This window comes from Hyperolius riggenbachi, chromosome 12 (assembly GCF_040937935.1).
Source record: "Hyperolius riggenbachi isolate aHypRig1 chromosome 12, aHypRig1.pri, whole genome shotgun sequence".
NCBI classification, from domain to species: domain Eukaryota; kingdom Metazoa; phylum Chordata; class Amphibia; order Anura; family Hyperoliidae; genus Hyperolius; species Hyperolius riggenbachi.
The window spans coordinates 90,700,291-90,723,210 of NC_090657.1; the positions used below are offsets into that span (position 1 = coordinate 90,700,291).

General features: G+C 42.2%; 1 protein-coding gene across 5 annotated transcripts in view; it reads left to right on the forward strand.

Moving 5' to 3' along the window:
- Positions 1–22,920, forward strand: part of LOC137541038 (inactive phospholipase C-like protein 2) — a 478,057-nt gene that overhangs the window by 325,307 nt on the left and 129,830 nt on the right. For 3 of the 5 annotated variants that reach the window (XM_068262181.1, XM_068262185.1, XM_068262182.1), the window contains one exon: positions 19,651–22,131. In XM_068262181.1, the coding sequence (XP_068118282.1) occupies positions 19,651–22,131 (2,481 nt within the window). Of the gene's footprint in view, positions 1–8,196; positions 8,239–13,591; positions 13,675–19,650; positions 22,132–22,920 lie in introns of those variants that run through there. The other 2 variants (XM_068262184.1, XM_068262183.1) reach the window with 2 other exon arrangements.

A 22,920-nucleotide genomic window follows, 5' to 3' on the forward strand; every position in this document is an offset into this window, starting at 1 on the left:
CAGCGATTGGAGGAGAAAAGAATAAAAGTAAAGGGCAGAAATGACATCAGGATTTAGTCTAGACTGTGGGCAAAAGACATTGCCCCCACCAGGAACAGAATTCTCTTTATTTACTATAGAACATTCACTCAAATCAAAATGTGGACAGTACAATACATGTGTTATGTAAGTTGATCAATTATTTATCTACTTATATATGTGTTTTTTTCCCTGGCATAGTATGGCTAATCCTACTGCTTTAAGAAGAGGGAAGTCTCTAGATCCCATAGGCTTCCCGAGTCCTCCTTGCTCCTGCTGCCACTCTACAGGACCCGCCAGCTGATTGGGGCCGTGCTTCTCTTCAAGCATTAGCGTGGCCCTGCTGCAGGCGTGCAAGCACAGTTGCACCTGCACAGTAACAGAGCCACGCAGTTACACAGTGCAGCTCTAGCTTACGGAGCAGGCACAGCTGTACTTGTCCAGTACAGCCGCACTCATACTTGAAGTAAAACTCGGCCTGATCACATTTCTGACAAGGCCTTGTCAGAAAGCTTTTGGGGATCTGCAAACAGTTAAGGGGGGCCGGAGGATGCTTTGAAAAGCCTCTGTTGGATCCAGTGGTTTCCCTCTTATTTGGTAAGTCTTCTTTTTGACCCAAACTTTGGCTCTGAAACACTTTGAGATAGACACAGACATCCACTTTGGGGGGTGATAACCAAGCATGTGTACATAAGTGAAGTAAAGCATCTTGGACCCCCTGCAGTTTTGTGCAACCTGACACATAAAGGATGATGGTGAGCCTGCATTTATGAAATGGTGACAGATGTAAAATTGCTTGATTAGCTCAAATATTATTTAGCATTATATAGGGAATCTGTTTAAAAAAAAAAAAAAAAAAAAGTGATGTGCATGATCCTTAGTCATGGGCCACCAAACTCAATGGTTGCTTTTCAATAAGCACATAAGCATTATGCGGCCACTATTTACCACTAAGTTCTGTATTTCAGCAAACTTGCGAAGGTGGTGTCTGATTCAAACACCACTGTTGTTATTGTTGCCTGTATGGCAATCCGTCTGAAATTGTACATTATGCTGCCAATGCATTTTCTTTCAATTCAGGAGCTTATAGGCACAGACACAGTCCAACACAAGAAAAAAGGGGTTGGGCCACACATCAGAATATGAGCATGGTCATGGTGGAGCTAAATGTACAAATGCTTTAGATAGCCACATGTGCCCTCCTATAGATAGCCAAATGATCCCCCATTCGGATAGCCAGATGTGCTTCCCTTTACTTAGCCAGATGTGCCCCCTTGCCCTGTTCAGCTAGCCAGATGTGCCCCCTTTTAGATAGCCAGATGCATTCATAACAGAAGACTCACCGGCTACAATGTTCCAGCGATAACATCATCTCTCCTATGCAGCGCGCCCAGTGTCCTCTATTTGGTAACAGCCACTGTTACCAAGGAGAGGTTGCTGGGCGCGCTGCAGAGGAGAGATGACATCCCCAGAACGGTGGAGCCTGTTATTAATGCATTCACACTCCTCTGCAGAGGGAGGGAAATAGAGGAGGAAATTCAGTTGCTTCTCACGCACGTGGCGGGTGCGTGGACCATGCTGAGAGCCCTCACAGTGCTGGACCCGGGGACATATATCCCCTTGCCCCTCTATAGCTACGCCTCTGTCCAGCCTTGCCCATTCAGCTCTCTTTGCTCTGGAAGTGGGGACACTAGTGTGGCTACAGTATGGTTAGTGTGCGTTTGCAAACTTGTGACAACCTCCTTTCTGCTCGTGCCTAGTGCTAAATCATGCCATAAGCTGCTATGACAATGTAAAGGCTGCAGTAATTCACAGCAACTAATGACATCAATTTAGCCAAATCAGTGTGATGAGAGCATTACTGTAATTTGCATAGCTACACTGCATGCGTTATTGTAGATACTCTTGGACAGAATTGACTCGCTTTCTTGTCCTTCTTTAGATAATGTTTGATGTGTTCTGTGCAACTGTATATACAGAATGTTTCCAGAGTAGAAGATCAAATAAGTATTTTTTTCCCTTTAGAGGTTTCTTCCTTTAGAAGTCGGGTGGGTGGTCCTACTTCAAAGGTTCAATGACCGTGAAAGCGATGGGGATGAATGTATTATTTCTTTCTAGATTTGGGTCATAAAGACAAGGAAAGTCTGTTAAAAAAAGGACAAACTTTACATTTAATAGCTGTATTTGGATTAAAGCTACCTGGTCTAGAAATAACTTTGGTCGCTGAATAGATTATGTTTATGCTTTAATATACCTGTATTTATTTTGCAGAAGTTTTGATGAAAATAAATCAATAGTTTAATCTAATATTAATGGAAATAATCGCTAGAGAACAGAGGCGCCAGCAGGATAAAAAGTAATAATAGTTTTAAAATTTGCTGGGAGGCAGTGGTGGACTCACCTCCGGAAAGCAGACACTGTCTGAATTAAATAAACACATTTATTATTGGTACCCCAGAGGATGCAACACATTTCGCAGGCACAGCCCGCTTCATCAGGCAATAAGTTAGGGGACAAACAGCAGCTCATCAGTAGCATGAATAGCGCCTCGGTGACAGATGTGACAGACAGATATGAATAGAGAGGAAGCCTGTATAATGCATTCATGAACAATACAGATTTTCCATTCTCTCTGTGTTGAGGGTCAATAGCGGAGTTTGTGTAATGACACACATTGTACCATTTCTAGGGGACATGTGACTTAATTCATGTATTATTTGGTTTTAAATGAGAAACTGTAAAAAATTATATTTGGCATCTCTTGAACACAGTTGAATGGGATGCAAGATTTGTATTCAAATTTGGCTTTTTTTTAGTTTCAAAAATTAGCATGTGTATGTCAATGGATTTCCAGAGTGGATCTCTCTCTCATTGGCTGCTGGTGCTTCAGAGAATGGCCAAGCTCTGATTGCCATTGCGGCCCCTCTAGCTCAGCCCACAGGCCTGTGCTGCCTGCCAGCACAGGAGACTTTACTCCCACCCTTCCCATTCATGCTCAGAGGTAGTGCACACACCCTGGTAGCCCTAGCATGTGCAGCACGGTCATGTGGGTCAGGGCCACCACAAAACTTGGGCTCGGTCCAGGGCCTTTGGCATTCTACCGCCCAAGGCTCACTGGTCATTATCTCTGGTGCATTTTCTTCTGGTTATCTCCTGCTAAATAGAACAATGCTTAATTGCTAGGCAGATACATGGTTAGATAATTTCCAACATGTTGGAAATTATCTATCTGACAGGTAAATCTAACAGAAAATCTTACAGAAAATTTTATGGGGTGTACTAGGCAATATAGAGTTCAACTAATTTTTCCCGCATGTCTTTTGCTTCCCCCATGACTTAGAATCCAAAAAACATTGGTGCAGCAATGGATGGAAGCTGCAAGGGGTCTGTCAGGAGTCCAGAAACTCACTTGATCTTTTATACACGCCCACTAATTACAAGCAAACAGATCACAGATGAAGTTGGTTACATTTAATAGCCATTAAAGTGAAAAAACAAACAACAAACAAAAAACAAATACTCGCCTATGGACAGGGAAGGCTCTGGTTTCTTAGAGCCTTCTTGCTCTTTTCCTAGTCTTCACGTTCCAGCGTAGTCACCCCGTAAGCAGTATCCGCCCCGTTGAATACTGCACTCTGGCACTGCCGGAGGCTTCGGAAGTCTTTGGGAGCCCAAGTACCAAATACTCCAGAAGATTGCCGGCTCCCTACTGTGCATGCGCATTCGCAGTACAGAGCCGGCCGTCTTCAGAAGCACTCGGCTCCCGAAAACTTCCAAAGCCTCCCGCGGAGGGGCATTCAAACTGGGGTGATATTGCTGGAACGCAGGGGCCGTGAGAGGAGAAGGACGGCTCTACAAGACCCAGAGCCTTCCCTATCCATAGGTGAGAGTTTTTTTTTTTAACTTTAGCTTTAAAACCAGTTCATGTCAACTTGTGTGCATGTTATCAGGCCAAATCAACAGGGTATGTAAACATTTGATCAGGGTCATTTGGGTATTTTGTGTAGTAATTATGTTTTTAAAAGTGTAAGCACAGTTGTTTGCCAATAAATGGTTTTAGCCAACCTTTAACTACGAATGAAAGAACAGTTGTGTTCTCATTCATGTTCTATGATAAATGGTTGAAATTCTGCTGGGTTATGTAAACTTATGAGCACAACCATATATTGCACGACTGATCAGAGACACATTTTAAGTTTCTTAAAGCATTCTTAAAGAAATATAATAGAAACTTTTCTTCTGTAAACCACACATACCTATAGAGCTTTTAGCCAGCAACACTAGAAAGCTTTTCAGAGGTCTCTCATCACACTCTGTTTGAAAAAAAAAAAAAGCCTCGTTTACCACAATTTGTGTGGACGTTGATGCTAGAGGCTAGAACTTAGACCATGTAGCTAGGTTACAGTTCTCTTTCACTATTCTCAGAGGAATGATTTACTGCTTGTTGCTGCCCTGCCTGCTTTCTCACAGATCATATGAGAACAGATGAGGGATTTTTAGATACAGAGAAGGATTTGAAAAGAAGGACCTGTACTTTTCCCTTACTTGGATTCTTCTCCCCCTCCCCATTTAGATTAAGGTCTTTCTGGCTGTAAAATGTTTACTACACTGTGAGGCAAAGAGATAGAGACACAGGATCAGGCACACAGAGCTGCAGCTGATGATTATGATGATAATTTATACACATTTAAAGCTATATGTCTGCTTTCTATCATTCTAAACAAATTCCAGTCTCAGAATTACAGCCAGTGAAGATTGTTTCTGTATGCAGGATGTTCTGGACACAGTCCTCCATAGTAATGCCTACAGTGAAAACTGTAAATGTCATATTTTCTTCGCATTAAAATATGAAAAGATGGGGGGGGGGGGGAAGCCTTTGTATTGCTATCTGCTAGTAATTATTGGAAATACAGTGGGGTGCGAAAGTTTTTGCAACCTTGTTAATCGTCATGATTTGCCTGTATAAATCTTTGGTTGTTACAATAAAAAATGTCAGTTAAATATATCATATAGGAGACACACACAGTGATATTTGAGAAGTGGAATGAAGTTTATTGGATTTACAGAATGTGTGCAATAATTGTGTAAACAAAATTAGGCAGGTGCATAAATTTGTTCACCATAAAAAAAGCAATTAAATCAATATTTGGTAGATCCTCCTTTTGCAGAAATTACAGACTCTAAATGCTTCCTGTAGGTTCTAATGACGGTCTGGATTCTGGTTGAAGGTATTTTGGACCATTCCTCTTTACAAAACATCTCTAGTTCATTCAGATTTGATGGCTTCTGAGCATGGACAGCACTCTTTAACTCACACCACAGATTTTCAATTATATTCAGGTCTGGGTACTGAGATGGCCATTCCAGAACGTTGTACTTCTTCCTCTGCATGAATGCCTTAGTGGATTTAGAGCAGTGCTTAGGGTCATTGTCTTGTTGAAAGATCCAGCCTTGGCGCAGCTTCAGCTTTGTCATTGATTCCTGGACATTGGTCTCCAGAATCTGCTGATACTGAGTGGAATCCATGCGTCCCTCAACTTTTACAAGATTCCCAGTCCCTGCACTGGCCACACAGCCCCACAGCATGATGGAACCGCCACCATATTTTACTGTAGGTAGCAGGTGTTTTTCTTGGAATGCTGTGTTTTTTTTCCTCCATGCATAACACCCCTTGTTATGCCCAAACTCATCAGTCCACAGCACCTTATTTCAAAATGAAGCTGGCTAGTCCAAATGTACTTTAGCATACCTCACGCGGCTCTTTTTGTGCTGTGGGCTTTCTCTGCATCACTCTCGCATACAGCATCTCCTTGTGTAAAGTGTGCCGAATGGTTGAGCGATGCACAGTGACCCCATCTGCAGCAAAATAATTTTGTAGGTCTTTTGGTGCTGGTCTGTGGGTTGACTGACTGACTTCTCGCCATTCGTCGCTTCTGTTTATCTGAGATTTTTCTTGGTCTGCAACTTTAAGCCTTAACTTGAACTGAGCCTTAGGTATTCCATTTCATCAATATGTTCCTAACTGTGGTAACAGACAGTTAAAATCTCTGAGACAGCTTTCTGTATCCTTCCCCTAAACCATGATAGTGAACAATCTTTGTCTTCAGCTCATTTGAGAGTTGATTTGAGACCCCCATGTTGCTACTCTTCAGAGAAAATTTAAAGAGGAGGGAAACTTACAATTGACCCCTTTAAATACTCTTTCTCATAATTGTATTCACCAGTGTATGTAGGTAAAGGGTCACTGAGCTTACCAAGCCAATTTGAGTTCCATTGATTAGTTCTAAAGGTTTTGGAATCCATAAAATGACAACAGTGCCCGAATGTATGCACCTGCCTAATTTTATCTAAACAATTATTTTGAGCGTTATGCAAATCCAATAAACTTCATTTCACTTCTCAAATATCACTGTGTGTGTCTTCTATCTTACCTAATAATAGGCAAGTGTCCCTGTGTCTTTCCGTGTGTCAATGCTTTTTAGCACTGCGCATGTGCAGGGACAAGACGCAGAGACACCGCCGAGAGCCGGAGGAGGATGGGGCCAGAAGTGGTGGTTGTGTGTGTTTGCGCGCGGCTGGCGGCGTGCGCATGGCGGATTACTGACAGAGCTAGCCCATTTTTAAACGGGCTAAGGCCACTAGTATGATATATTTAACTGACATTTTTTATTGTAACAACCAACGATTTACACAGGAAAATCATGACGATTAACAAGGTTACCCAAACTTTCGCATCCCACTGTATATGTGCATTTAGTATTTTAGTTAAAGAGAACCCGACGCTGATTTTAAAAAAAATCTTAATAGGGCACAGAGGCATGTGCTGTGCACAATGACATGCTGTGCACAATGACATGCCTCTGTGTCCTTCTGTTGTCGCCACCTGTCCTATTCAACTCTGATAGTTGTCCTTTAAAGAGAACCTGTACTGAGTAAAAATATTTAAAATAAACACATGAGGTAACTTCAAATGAACATTACATAGTTACCTTGCCATCAGTTCCTCTCAGAAGCTCACCATTTTCTTCTGACAATAATCCCTTCCAGTTCTGACAATATTTTGTTAGATCTGAAATATATCAGTTCCTGTCAGTAAAATATCAGTTGCTGTCAGTTCTAGCTGAGGAAAACTGATGTACCAGGTAATGCCCATGTTTTCCTATGGCTCAAGTGGGCGATGTTACAGTTTAACTGTGTGCTGACCAGAAAGCTGTTATGGGTAATGGAGATAAAAAAGGTAGGAGGCGCCCTTGTAGGATTATCAGATAATTCTGTAAGTAAATTCATATATAAAAAATAGATCGCCTACCTTATGAATGAAAACTTCACTCGGTAAGGGAGATGAATACATTTATTGGTAAAAAGCACTCTGGACAACGCGTTTCGCGGCACAAACCGCTTCCTCAGGTCAAAATACGGTGCTAGTTAGCAAGTACGGATAGCCTGGGCGCCAAAAAAGTTTTTTTGGCTCCCAGGCTATCCGTACTTGCTAACTAGCACCGTATTTTGAACTGAGGAAGCGGTTTGTGCCGCGAAACGCGTTGTCCAGAGTGCTTTTTACCAATAAATGTATTCATCTCCCTTACCGAGTGAAGTTTTCATTCATAAGGTAGGCGATCTATTTTTTATATATGGATTTACTTACAGAATGATCTGATTATCCTACAAGGGCGCCTCCTACCTTTTTGATCTCCATTGCATAACAACCCACGCTGTGGGAGTGTTTTTTTCACCACAAGTTCACGGTGAGAAGTTTTTTTGAAGGAGCTGCGACCACCTACTGAAAAGACCGAGTAGGGACGGGTTTTCCCCACAAGCCTGCTTGAGTGGTTGCCTTGTTAGCAACCCATACTTGTGAGTATTATTACTCTTATATATATAGACCATTTTACAAAGATAATACACCATAGGGGCTCCCGGTGTCTCTGTGTTTTTTTTTTTTTTGTTATTTGTGCCTACCACAGCCCCCAGTTATGGGTAATGGCCATTTTCAAAATGGAGGACGGAAAATTCCCTTGATCACATTGAACAAACAGGATGCGGGACAGGAGAAAGACACTGAGGAGTAGACTACATGGAAGGTAAGTATGACTTGTGTGTGTTTATTTTGACTTTTAATTTTTCGGTTCAGGTTTTCTTTAAGTAAGTACACTAACCGTTTAAAACTGACGGCAGTTAGCAGAATAATAGAGGCTAACAGATCCAATTAGCCTCTAGCCTGTGAGTAAATAATCTTGATTCGTAAGAATACTACATCAAATTCATCTCTTTAAGAATGTTATCATAAAGGTCTTCCCTCTCTGTATGTGAAAGGCTGCTGTGTGCTCGGTTTATTGCTCTTGTAAGAAAGCTGTTAACCTCGGCCACAATTGGGGCACTCCGATGCCACAGGAAGGGTTAATGGGAATAAAATCTCAAAGCAGTCTGCTTGTTTATTCCAGAGCAGATCATTAGCTAGCAATCTCTGCTTATCTTGCTGTAAACGGGCTCATTAGTTCTGCTTAATCTGTGGGATTTAATGAGGCCCAGGGGGGTGCTGGAGACGCATGTTACATATGCGGCAGCGGGATTAAGTGGCAGAGCGACAAGGGACAGTTTGTGGGTCTCTGTATTGGGCTTGACAGTAAAAATAGAAGTGCTGGCTTTATTGTGGATGATTAAAAGGCATCATACAAGCTTGAACGAACACTCTTAATCAAGTGTCACTGTAATATTTGCAATATTTGCATCAAATAGGGTTTGATCATGTGACATTTGTTCTTTTGAGTATATTTGTAATGGGTATTTTTTAAAGTATACCTGTTATGGCACATTAATATGTGTACGCCCACTCCTAATCCGATTTAGAGCTTAATCTCTACACACGCTGGATGAAACTGGGTCTACTGCCTCTGCGAGAAATTTTGTAGTGCTCCCCAATGCCCCTGATGCTACAGCCAGTGATCAACCCGGCAGATCAACATGACCGAGCATTGGCTGAGAGCATTGTTTTCCTCACTCACCCCTCCCACCGCATGTACCATTCCCATGTTCTGTTTCTGTGTCGTCGTCCCCCCCCCACCCGGGACACACACAGAAACCGAACATGTCACTAGCCCACAGGCTAGGGATTTCTCTATACAGCTGTGATGCATTTGCCATTTTTTATATTTGAATACATCATAGCTCATTTACAGTGTCACAACAGCCAAATCAGGCAAAGGGTTAACTTTCCAGCTATCACTGGCAGAACACAGAATCGAATAGCTTTTCTCAAAGGCCTTACTGGGCTTCCAGGCATCCCTGCTGACTGCCCAGCTATCCATCCAGATTGGCCCTGACAGAATCTAATAAAAGGACCCTCGTCCTAAGAATACTGTCTCCAAACCTCTGTACATGAAAGGATGTGTAGAGTGATCAGAAAACACCCTGGAAGGGAAAAAACACAGAGACAACGGGAGCCCCAATGATGCAGTACGTCACAATAAAAAGGAGTAAAGTAATGTGATGGATGGTGGTACTCACAAAGCAGGACTGCATATGGGCAATCGACCACTGAAGTCAGGTGGAGATCAACGACCCCGACTTCACACGGGTGTCCAGATGCACTGGATGCGGTTGTTACCTAAGGGTCTGAACTTTTTTTAATATGCATGTGAAGAGGGTAAATTACGAACATTTTTTTTAAATTCTAAGCTTGTAAATAGTGAAGGACGCAAAACTGAAAAAATGCACCTTTATTTCCAAATAAAATATTGGCGCCATACATTGTGATAGGGACATCATTTAAATGGTGTAATAACCGGGACAAATGGGCAAATAAAATACAAAGGCTTTATTTATGGTAGCATGTATTATTTTAAAGCTATAATGGCCGAAAACTGAGTAATAATGATTTTTTCCCATTTTTTTTCTTAATATTCCTGTTTAAAATGCATTTAGAAAAAAATAATTCTTAGCAAAATGTACCACCCAAAGAAAGCCTAATTGGTGGTGGAAAAAACAAGATAAAGATCAATTTATTGTGATAATTAGTGATAAAGTTATTGGCGAATTAATGGGAGGTGAAAATTGCTCGGATGCATAAGGTGACAAACGACTGAAGGCTGAAGTGGTTAAAGTTCATTATTTCTATAAACGAATTTGTTGTCATTGAAGAAGACCACCTCAAAATTCTTATTCATTTTAGCTGTTTTTAACAATTATATCACCATTTAGGCACCTCTTTCCCCCTTGTGCTCTATTTGGTTAGGTATTTTACTCATAATACATTTTTTCAATGTTTTCTCATTTTTCCTGTTAAAACACTTTTACACAGTGACTCCTGGAGGGATCGCTCTGTTTAATTAGGTGGTGGTGGTGGGTGGGTGGGGGGGGTGTGGTTATGAGCAGAATTTGGGTACCTGTGATCTATAAGAATATTACTATTTATATTATATACATATGTAAGAAATTTTTTTTTTATTATAACAACTTCATTTTTCAAAATGCAATTCTAAAAACCAAGTGAAAACAGTGCATTAAAAAGGAAATATTTCATTTTGCAGAGAAACACATTTGCACATTTTATAAAAATGGCAAACATTATTTTAGCTTGCTTGTTCGGTCTTTGGTTTTTGTTTTTACACATAAGACAGCATGGTCTTTTTGTTTTTACAGCATACGACAGGTCCTGCATTTTGTGATTATTTTTTTGAAAGGTGTGGGGGGGGGGGGGTTGTTTGCCCTTTGATTTTTCTCGGTGACGTTGTGTTTTAGTGCAGGTTCTCGCCTTTTGTTGGATATCAATCTATCAATTTTCATGATGCATTCTGTGATTTTTTTTTTTTCCTCTGCGTTTTTGTGCTGGATTTCTTTGCCTTTTTTGGGATATTAAATTTGCATGGCCTGGTGGCATCAGCGGGAGCGGGGGGGGGGGGGGGGGGGAGGGGGTTGTTTGCCCTTTGATTTTTCTCGGTGACGTTGTGTTTTAGTGCATGTTCTCGCCTTTTGTTGGATATCAATCTATCAATTTTCATGATGCATTCTGTGATTTTTTTTTTTTTTTTTTCCTCTGCGTTTTTGTGCTGGATTTCTTTGCCTTTTTTGGGATATTAAATTTGCATGTGAATGTAATCTACATGGAAATATATCGGATGCAATTTTCACGCCTGGTGGCATCAGCGGGAGCGAGGACACGGCAACGCAGGCACAGTGGTTTTCAGACATTAAAGTCTGAAATTCCAGAAGTGAACCGGAGGCGGGGCCGGAGCATCGGTGAGTGGCTGCGTGGGCACAGGATGTTTGTGGGGAACCATGAGACGCCCCGGGTAAGTTCAACTCATTTTCCCCCGACCCCCTACACTATTCCTTTAACTGTTAACAGAAATTGGTACATAGAAGCACCAAAGATTTCTTCTCATCAATAGGTAGGTAGGTGCAGGTGTTAAATATGAGTACCAAAGGTCTCTGCTCTGTGCAATCGTAATTACTCCTCCAGCATTTTGTGGACATTCTCAGGGTAACAGTACTCCAAACAGAGTACTGTTGCCAAGGTTGCAAAAAGTGTGAGTTTTGTAAAGTTAAATAGTTATTTTTAATAATATTAAATTATAAAAAGAGAAGTTCATAGCCGATCTATTGCTATAGAAATTGTGCTAATGAGGGTGGATCCCCTCTTTCAGTAGGTACCTTTAAAACAAAGTTAAGTAATACAAGAATTAAATTGATTGGAATACTGAACAGATGACGTCAAAAATTGTTTGCATTCTTCTTGTAGATTTTGCACCTCCTTTTTTCCCCTAAGGGACAGATCTTTCCCTATTCAGATTCTGCAGATCGTATTGATGACTCATTGTATCTGCTGCTCTATTTTCATTGTGTGTTCAGTGAAGTGGCCTTTCTGTAGAGGAAACATAGCCTGAGGACTGAAGACATGAAAGCAGTATGAAGCTGTCTAGCTCTAGCACTGCTTCCCTGAATATTACAGCGGAACAGTAACTATGCCCTTCTTCTCGCATTGGAAAAATCCTTGAGCAATGTGCGTAGATTAGTCTAATGACATAAATATGTGGCTGCAAATTACGCTACGGAGCCAAGTTAAAATGCACAAACTTAGTGAAGTGTTACAGAGAAATTAATTAAAAGGGAACATCATTTGCCAAGGAATTTTAAAGAAATGTAGTCTTTTCTGAGTAGTTGCTTTTGCATCTACAGAACTCTGAAGCCCTGTACTCCTTGCTAGATGGATCGGGGAAGGCTCAGCCACAGGGCACGACGAACACGTTCCCTGATCCATCTTCCTGCCTGCAGGAACATGCAGCGGTACACGGCAGAGCTCAAATGATTACTGCACTTTGCTTGGAAGTCATCTGGGATTTAAAGCTCCTATCCGCCGTGATGGTCGTAATCGCAGCACAAAAGCGTTGCTTGTTGAATCACACACACATACCTATGTCACGAGATTGTGGAAACAGTCACTCATCGGGCAAGAAATCAATGGTTGGGGAAAAATCATGCGAAAAACTGCGACATGGGTATGTAACTTTAGGGCAAAATAGTCCTTTTTCTTTTCACTTGTATCCTTATAGTCCTTGTTAAAAGGAACCCAAGGTGTGAGACCTATGGAAGCTGTCATATTTATTTCCATAATTCCTTAATACCAGTTTCCTGGCTGTCCTGCTGATCTTTCTGGTTGGTAGGGTATAAATCACACACCTGAAAACAAGCATGCAGCTAATCTTGTCAGATTTGTCATTGACATCTGCTCTGCGTGCTTGTTCAGGGCAACCACTTTATCAGCAGGTGGGGAGATTAAACCCGACCCCACTCGGGTAAAAAGTCGCTCTCTGTAGATAGGAAAGAAGGACTAAGTTTGCAGGTGGAAGTTACTTAACAGGCGCAACAAAATTTGTACCAGAAAACAGGTAAAGATGAAATAATTACCTCAGAAGAGGAAAGCCTGTGGATAGTCCAGAGGCTTTCCTGATCTTATTATGCTCCTCTGTTCCAGTGCTGGATCCCTCTAAGCGTGTTTGGCAATATTGCTGAATATGTTGCTTGTGGCCGTGCTCCCCTCTGTGTACGATGGTACTGTGCATGTGCGAATAGCACAAAGCTGCTCGTGCACTATTTTTTCTTCCATGCATAAGCAGCTTTGTGCGGGGCATGCATGCGTGGCCCGCACTCTCATATGCACAGTATAGATGCGTATATATAAGATGGGGAGCATGGCTCTGAAGAACAGCAGGGTCCCATCCAGCTGCAGAGGGGTCAAGGAGGATCAGGGGAGCCTTGTTTTTGTTTTTAATCTGAGGTTTGCTTTAACCACTTAAGTACCAGTGGTCTCTGTCCCCCTAAGGAGCAGAGATCTCTGGTACCAGAAACCGCCACAAAACAATGAATTGCCGCACATATCTGCCGCTACTGCCATCCACGCCACACACCACAGCAGAGCTCTGTGAGCCGGTCAGGAGCCGCTTTCATTATCTCCTCCCCGTGTGCTCACTGTAAGCCAATGGGAGTTCCTTACATTGATGACAGGGTCAGGAGCCAATGAAATCCGCTCCTGACCGGCTCACAGAGCTCTGCTGTCATAGAGACGGCAGAGAGAGTGAGCTGCGGTGGGGAGACAGCGACGAGATCGGCGGGAGTGACAAAAGCAGCAAGAACGTGCGGTGATGGGAAATCTACACCCTGGCAAGTATTTAGAGTATCAAAACAGGGCATACATTACAATCACCGCCGTCTGGAAGTGGTTTTAAAGCAGATTTAGCAGCACTTACTGGAAGGCCTCATACATATGCTCGGGTTTTCTGCTGAGGAAGCCAGCTGTCTCGTGTCCCTCTTATCCCTAGCAACAGAACACAGTAGCCTTCTGATGTGTCCGTATGGCACTTATCCTAAAACTGTTACCCGAGGGCTAGATTCCTGATCCTTGCAGGCGACATTCTGTGTCTGGGTGCGTATGCACCTTTAGTCTTAAAAGACTCTTTTACATGTTCTAATCAAAATAAAAGTTGCACTGAGCACCAACCAACATTTTTTTCAGTCAGTCCTTCTTTGGGAGTAGTGATGAGCAACAACAACAAAAAATCCAACAACATTCTGATGGGCGTTATGTTGAAGCTAGTCAATGACTTAAAGAGACACTGAAGCGAAAAAAAAATTATGATTTGTATGTGTAGTACAGCTAAGAAATAAAACCTTAAGATCAGATACATCAGTCTAATTGTTTCCAGTACAAGAAGAGTTAAGAAACTCCAGTTGTTATCTCTATGCAAACGAGCCATTAACTCTCCTACTAAGTTTAGTCATGGAGAGGGCTGTTATCTGACTTTTATTATCTCAACTGTTTTCTTTTCCTCTGCTAGAGGAGAGGTCATTAGTGCACAGACTGCTCTGAAAGACTCATTTTGAATGCTGAGTGTTGTGTAATCTGCACATATTATAGAATGATGCAATGTTAGAAAAAACACTATATACCTGAAAATAAAAATATGAGAATATTTTCTTTGCTGCTAATCTTCTAGTAATTATTCATAGTACACAACCAATTCACTATATCATATTTTTTTTTTCGCTTCAGTGTCTCTTTAATGATTCACATAGATGTTGGTTAACTTTATCAACTGCTGGAAGCTGTCTCCTGGGTATGGTAAACCAACTTAGAATAGGAGGCGGCATTTTCTCCCCATCAGTATTTCAGACCGCTTAGAGAAATTCATTGCACTCATTCGGATGAACAGAAGCACTGTCTATACTTGACAGTAAACACAAGTCTTTTATTTTATTGTTTACTTATAACACACCTGTTCTGAGAAACACTCCATCTTTCATGTGACACATCAGTAAGAGGTGTTTGAAGTAGCTCTGTAAGGAACTATAAAACAAACAAGTAGTAAGGCTGCTGTACTCGGTAGTCTAATTTTCCCTGCTGTAGTGAAGGATACAGAGCATCTGGTTGGATTCCTAAGCTTTGCAGGACTTAAAAAGGAAGACTGACTACTAGAGATGTTCTATGAGATGCAAATGTTCTCTTGCATTCATATTTCATGTTAATTATGAGCCAATGGAATGCAGGACAGGCATCACTGAATGGGATGTGCCACACCTACCACTTTGATCTTTAGAGCTACTAATGAAATTAGACCTGTCAGAATAACTACCTGCCACATTTTTATTGGTCCAAGTTCAAACTGCATAACCATTACATGAAATTTGAATGCGAGGAGAAATTATTTGCTTCTCATTGAACATCCCTACTTGACCAGTAATGACCAGAACCTTCCTTCTCACCTTCCGAACAGAGGTACTTTTTAACCAGGACAGTAAACCTTAGCCACTAGCCGGGCGGGTCACAGACCCAACTCCAGGGGACTATTGGACTTTCTGTCTCTCTCTCTCTCTCTCTCTCTCACTTATCTCTACTTCTTCTCTCTCTCTTTTGCTCTTTTCCTCTTTCTTTTCCCTCTTTCTCGCTCGTTCTCTCTTTCTTTCTCTTGCTCTCTTTACCTCTCTTCTCTTGATTTCTTTCCCTCTCCTCTCGCTCTCTTTCCTTCTCTTCTCTCACTCTCTCTGCATTTCCTTTCTCAATGACACGTACTGTGGGACATCCGAGTCGCTGAGAGCAGTTGATCGCCGCAGGGATTGAGTCAGCCCCATTCACATAGCCCTTGGTTGCCCTTGCAGGTCCTTCTCCCCTATGTACTATATATATGTCACTCTATTATCTATTTTGTTCTACTGTAATGTTATTGCTGTACCATCACCGAACCTGTATGTGCCAAAAATAATTCTGGGTACTGCCCCTGTACTTGGCGAAATAAAGGATTCTAATTCCGAATGGTCAGTGAGATTCTAATGATTCCAGTTTGATGCCAATTATCCAAGCTGCACTACTTTCCATTAATGTAACATAAAATTTGCACCTGGGATATCTTAGCATCTCATTGACCATCCGTACTCCTTGCCGTACTGAAGCATGATATGTGTGAGAGAGCATACCTGGACCTTCATACCTCAAATTCTGGCCAAGTTTAGTGTAAAGGACAAATCAATGAATGGGGATGGCGAGATTCGGTTTCATGAAACTGAACAGCGTTAGAGTGACCATGCCACAGCAGTCGGGGTTCACACACCTGTGTGTCACCGCTTTTCCTCCGCTGCACACTTCTCTCCAACACTCTGACACTTCCACCCTCACACCTGAAAAATCGGTAGGATGGAGAGCAATGTGCAGCCCCGAAATAGGTGAGCTAACTCTCTCTGCCATGGTCCACACTCACTAACACTGCAGTTCAATTTCGTATCACCATCAACAAAGTGTCACTAAATCAAAATATTATATAATTGAAGTGAACCTGAGATGAAGCAAAAGTATAAAAACAGTTTTATACATACCTGGGGCTTCCTCCAGCCCCCTTCTTCTTTGGATCCAGACCCCTTCAGCCTGCTCAGTCTCTCGCTATCCTCCTCCACGGCCTTAATTATCCGCTATGACTCCCGGTAATTCAGCATGTCGGGGCCTAGTGCGCGGCCCTACTGCACAGGCGCAAACCGCTCCTGCAGGGCTACGGTGGAGTGCGCGGAGCGCAGTGCATTCCCATGTAACTAAAGTCTCCCTCTGTAGTTAGATAGGTATGCAGGGAGAAGAGTGATTGCTCTGTTGGCTGAAACCACGCCTCCCTACTGACTGCCAGCCTATTTTGGCATCACAAACACTGGTCCACATGACAGCCCAGGGGCCCCAGGTCTCTCTCACTCACTGGGGCCCCCAAACCACCATGCGACACCTAGAGGGAAGTGCGGGCAAGCCCTGGACCTCTCACCTCCAGGGAACTCACCCCACCACCTCTAAACTGAATACCAACTGCAACAAACACAATTGCTAACTTCCAGCCAGAGCAATATCCTGCCTCTATCTGGCCAGCAGACGCCAGTCAGCCAATCAGGTGCACTGTCATACACCCTTTGCCTGCTGTACCATACCTAGCAGGAATTACATAGATTACCATTCAGGTGGGAGGCTTCGGTTGGACGCAATCGTGAATTGTGTCGTTTACAGGGATGCCCCGTGTAGGCACATCTCCCACACAGTCCCCTCCGTAACCACTCACCTGTCAACCGCATCGTAGAAGCTGCAAAAAATAAATTTAAAATCACAAACACTGGTCCACATGACAGCCCAGGGGCCCCAGGTCTCTCTATTTTGGCATCATACAGGAAAGAGAATATGAAGCTGTGAGTTCATGTAGCAGGTATTTTCCTATTTTATTTTGCAAACCTGCAGCATTTTATTCACAAAATGCTTTTAATGCACAAATAATATCTAATAATGTTCTCCTAAATGCGTGTATAAAATACAATTATGCATGAAAATTTGGGCTTTAACGTTTTCATGTGGCATAGTTTAGGCTCACACATTTTCTCAACACTGTCAGAGGCGTAGCCAGGGTGGGGCAACGGGGGACATATGTCCCCGGGTGCAGCAATGTGTGGGGCACTTAGCGGCCGACACTGCTTTGACTGGTTCTACAGGTGAGGGAGTGCATTAACTTACCCCTCCGATCCACACGCCATATATACTTTCTGTTTCTGGGCATCCTGTATCATGGTAACAGCATCCCCTATGATGACATCTCAGCGAGCGCTGTTGCCATGATACGGGACACCCTGAAACAGTAAGTATATGTGGCCTATGGATCAGAGAGGTGAGTTAAAGGGGCACTATGGTGAAAAATTTAAAATATGTGCAAACATAAACCAATAAGAAGTATGTTTTTTTCCAGGGTAAAATGGGCCATAAATTACTTTCTCCTTTTTTGCTGTCACTTACAGTAGGTAGTAGAAATTTGACAGAAGTGACAGGTTTTGGACTAGTCCTACTCTTCATTAGAGATTCTAAGGGATATATTTATTTTCAAAAGCACTTAGTGAATGGCAGTTGCTCTGTCCAACTGCCAAAAAATTGGATAGTGAGCAGGAAAGCTGGCCAGCATCATTGTTTAAATCGTTTTTATTTTAGGGAATATCTTTATAAAGAATAAAAGCCTTGCCCTATGACGAGATGGAGTAGTCCAAAACCTCTCGCTTCTGTCAGATTTCTACTACCTACTGTAAGTGACAGCAACATAGGAGAAAAGTCCTTTATGGCTCATTTTACTCTGGAAAAAAACGCACTTCTTATTTGTCTATGTTTGCACATATTTTACATTTTACAATTTTTTGCCATAGTGTCCCATTAATGCAACATCTCCAGCTGCGTGCGCTCCTCCGCCTGCTATCATGGTACACGGGGGCTGTCTGGCTACCTAAAGGGTGGGGGGTCCTCATGGGCTACTTAAAGGGTTGAACTTTCTGGCTTCCTAAAGGGAGGAACTTTGGCTACCTGAAATAAGGGGATGGGGCTCTCTGGCTACCTAAAGGGGAGGTTCTCTTGCTACCTAAATCAGGGCTCTATAGCCACCTAAATGGGGGCCCTCTGGCTGCCTACAGGCTGGGCTCCCTGGCTACCTGCATGGTGGCCTCCATGACACGCCCACATACATACTAATATATGACAACACCCATTCCGGGAGGGGGGGGGGCACAAAAACTGTCTTTTCCCTGAGCACTCAAAACAGGGATGAGCTCCGAATTGATTTTTAGTAGCTACCTACTCTAAATCACTCGGATTCTAAACATTAATTAGAGCACCTGAGGGGGTGGGTGAGGGAGGGTTAACTTAAAGAGGAACTCCAGTGAAAAAAATGTAATAAAAAAGTGCTTAATTTTTACAATAATTATGTATAAATGATTTAGTCAGTGTTTGCCTATTGTAAAATCTTTTAAATCTCTGATTTACATTCTGACATTTATCACATGGTGACATTTTTACTGCTGGCAGGTGCTGTAGCTGCTGCTTGCTTTATTGGCAGTTGGAAACAGCTGTAAACAGGTATTTCCCACAACAAGGTTCACAGACAGGAAACTGCCAGGACCATGGTCTTCAGAGTTTCTTGTGGGAGAGGTTTCACCACAATACCAGTCATATAGATACAATGGGCTTGATTCACAAAGCGGTGCTAACCTACTTAGCACGTCTAAAGTCTTTAGACGTGCTAACCAGGGTGCTAAGTAGGTTAGCACCGAATTTCTGATTCAGATAATTCGGTGCTAACCTACTTAGCACCCTGGTTAGCACGTCTAAAGACTTTAGACGTGCTAAGTAGGTTAGCACCGCTTTGTGAATCAAGCCCAATATCAGCTACTGATTGGGATGAAGTTCAATTCTTGGTCACAGTTTCTCTTTAAGCTTTAATGCGCTTCAATTGCTCCCCAATTCGCGCTCCAAGTCGCGTCACGTCAACCCGGAAGGAGGAAGCGTGGTAGTGATGTGACGCGAATCGGTCGCGACGTGGGTCATGTCGTGGGATGCAGTTGAAGTGCATTAAAGCTGACAGCAGCATGGGTAAGTTAACCCTCCCCCACCCGCCCCTTCAGGTACTCTAATCAATTAATGTTTAGAATGCAAGTGAATTTGAGTAGGTAGCTACTCAAAATCAAATCGGAGCTCATCCTTGATTTAAAACCCTAGCTACTCCTCTGCTTTCTGTGCCTCACAAATTAATTCTATTCTACCCTTGTCTGTTGAAAATCCACAGTTGCTTATATTTTCTTATATTTGATTCACAGGATGGATCCCGACAGAAGCAGAAGAAAACCGTGTCTTTCAGCACAATGCCCAACAATCGTAAGATCAACAGCACAGCTGCTTGCATTTCCTTCATGATGGAGGGGTGTGAGATGAAGAAGGTGCGATCCAACTCCAGGATGTATAATAGATTTTTCCTGCTAGACCCAGACATGCGGTTTCTACGATGGGAGCCTTCCAAAAAGGAGTCAGAAAAAGCAAAACTAGAAATAAAATCCATTCGTGAGGTGCGTGTTGGAAAGAAAACTCCAGTTTTGAGGAGTAATGGACTGTCTGATCAGTTCCCAGAAGAATGTGCCTTTTCTATAATTTATGGGGAAAACTATGAGTCGCTGGACCTTGTTGCCAGCTCAGCTGATATTGTCAACACCTGGGTAATGGGGCTCAGGTACTTAGTTTCTTATGGAAAGCACACTCCTGATGTTGTAGGAACTAATCATACAAGTCTGAGGACTTTGTGGATTTCATCTTTATTTGAGATTGCAGACCTAGAGAAAAAAGGACAGATACCTTTGACTAGAGCCATTCAGTTCATCAAGGGACTTAACCCAGGTATGAAGACCTCAACTGTGGAATTAAAATTCAAGGAGGTGCAGAAAGTTAGTGATAAATATGGAGGTGATGTAACCTGTGATGTATTTGTAGAGGCCTATTGTGAACTGTGTACAAGACCAGAGGTCTTCTTTTTACTTGTCCAGTTTTCTAGCAATAAAGAGTACTTGGACTTAAAAGATCTGATGATCTTCATGGAAGTGGAGCAAGGTATGGAAGAGGCAGATGAAAATGCTGCTTTGGAAATTATCAATAAGTATGAACCTTCTAAAGAAGGGCGTGAGAGAGGATATCTTACAATTGATGGGTTCACCCGTTATCTTCTTTCTCCTGACTGCAATATCTTTGATCCTCACCATAAAGTGGTCTGCCAGGATATGACAAAACCATTGTCCCACTATTACATAAATTCTGCTCACAATGCATGTCAACTAGAGGATCACTATTGGGGTACAGCAGATATTAGTGGCTACATACATGCTCTTAAGATGGGTTGTCGTAGTATTGAACTTGTCGTTTGGGATGGGCCAGATAACGAACCTCTTATCTACCTTGGTCTCTCTGTGGTTTCACAAGTGGCTTTCCGAAGTGTTATAAGTGTTATAGATAAATATGCTTTTGAAGCATCAGAATATCCATTGATTATTTGCCTGGTAGTTCATTGCTCTGTTCGACAACAGCGTTTCATGGCTCAGTGCTTAAAAAAGATACTTGGTGAAAAACTTTACTTAAGTCCACCCTGCCATGAGGAAAACTATTTGCCCTCTCCAGAACAACTCAAAGGTAAAATTCTGATAAAGGGTAAAAAGCTGCCTCTTGACAACTCTGACTCAGAAGGAGATGTTTCAGATGAGGATGAAGGCATGGAGATAGCCAGAAGATTGGGTAATGACAACCGTGAACATCATAATGGATCTGGACACAGAAAGCTGCGACTTTGTAAAGAACTGTCAGAGCAGGTGACCTTATGCCAGTCTGTAAGATTTAGGGACTTTGAAACATCCAAAAGAAGCCAAAAATACTGGCAAGTGTGCTCCTTTAATGAGGTCACTGCTAGTCGATTTGCCAATGAGTACCCAGAGGATTTTGTGAAATACAACAAAAAATTCCTTTCGAGGGTTTTCCCAAGTTCAATGCGAATAGACTCTAGCAATATGAACCCCCAAGACTTCTGGAAATGTGGTTGCCAGATTGTGGCTATGAACTACCAAACCCCAGGACTTATGATGGACCTTAATACTGGATGGTTCAGGCAGAATGGAAACTGTGGTTATGTCCTACGTCCATCCATAATGAGGGAAGAAGTTTCTTATTTTAGCGCCAATGCTAAGGACTGTTTGCCTGGTGTCTCCGCTCAGCTTCTTCATCTTAAAGTTATTAGTGGTCAAAACCTTCCCAAACCCAAAGGATCTGGGGCTAAGGGAGATGTGGTGGAACCATATGTGTATGTGGAAATACATGGGATACCTGCTGATTGTGCAGAACACCGGACAAAAACTGTGACTCAAAATGGTGATAACCCAATATTTGACGAGAGCTATGAGTTTCACATAAACTTACCGGAACTAGCTATCCTGCGCTTTGTCGTCCTAGATGATGATTATATTGGAGATGAGTTCATAGCTCAGTATACTATTCCATTTGAGTGCCTGCAAACTGGCTTCAGACATGTGCCCTTACAGTCTTTAACCGGAGAATTTCTCCAAAACACCACCTTGTTTGTCCACATTGCGATCACCAACCGGCGAGGAGGAGGGAAAGCGCACAAGAGAGGGCTCTCTGTACGTAAAGGCAAGAAGGTTCGGGAGTATACGTCAACAAGAACAACCGGAATCAAAGCAATCGATGAAGTGTTTAGGACAGCCATTTCATCTCTCCGCGAAGCTACTGATCTTCGAGAAAACGTTCAGGTAATTCACTTGTCTTGCTTTTAAAAGCTTTGTGAAGCCATCTTCCCAGTAAAATTAGAACGCATGCAGTGCTTCACACATCAACATAGAATTAGGACTTTTTTTTTTTCCGTCTCAGTCTTAATTATCCTCCTTGTGCTGCTTCCCCCCCCCCCCCCCCTTTTCTTAAACCAGCCTTTTAATTAAACATAAGCTGAATGGATATTAAATTCTTGCTGTGCTCTCTATTAGTCTTAATACAGAGATTCAGAAATGCGGCTAAGTAATTAGAACACGCTAACACTAGATGATTTTGCTAGTGAAACCCAATGCCTTGTCCTAAGGTAACCTTGGCGACAGCAGCCACTGAGATTAAGCAAATTATGTAATTATTTTAAGGGCAACTATTAGTTTGGGTAATTTTTCCATGTAGTTCTTAGTGAAGAAATTTTGGGAACAAAATTCTTAGATGTGTAGGACTTTTATCTGAGATTTCTTCATACATTCTGCAGAAAGATTTACTCCTCAAGAGGAAGGTCAAAAAAGTACAAATGTGTGTAAAAGTGTAGTGATTAAAGTAAACCTGAGACAATTTGGAGAAAAGATTTTATTATTATTATTATTTAGTATTTATATAGTGCCGACATATTACACAGCGCTGTACAGTGTATATATATATATATATCTTGTCACTAACTGTCCCTCAAAGGAGCTCACAATCTAATCCCTACCATTGCCATATGTCTATATTATGTAGTGTAAGTACTGTAGTCTAGGTCCAATTTTAGAGGGAGCCAATTAACTTATCTG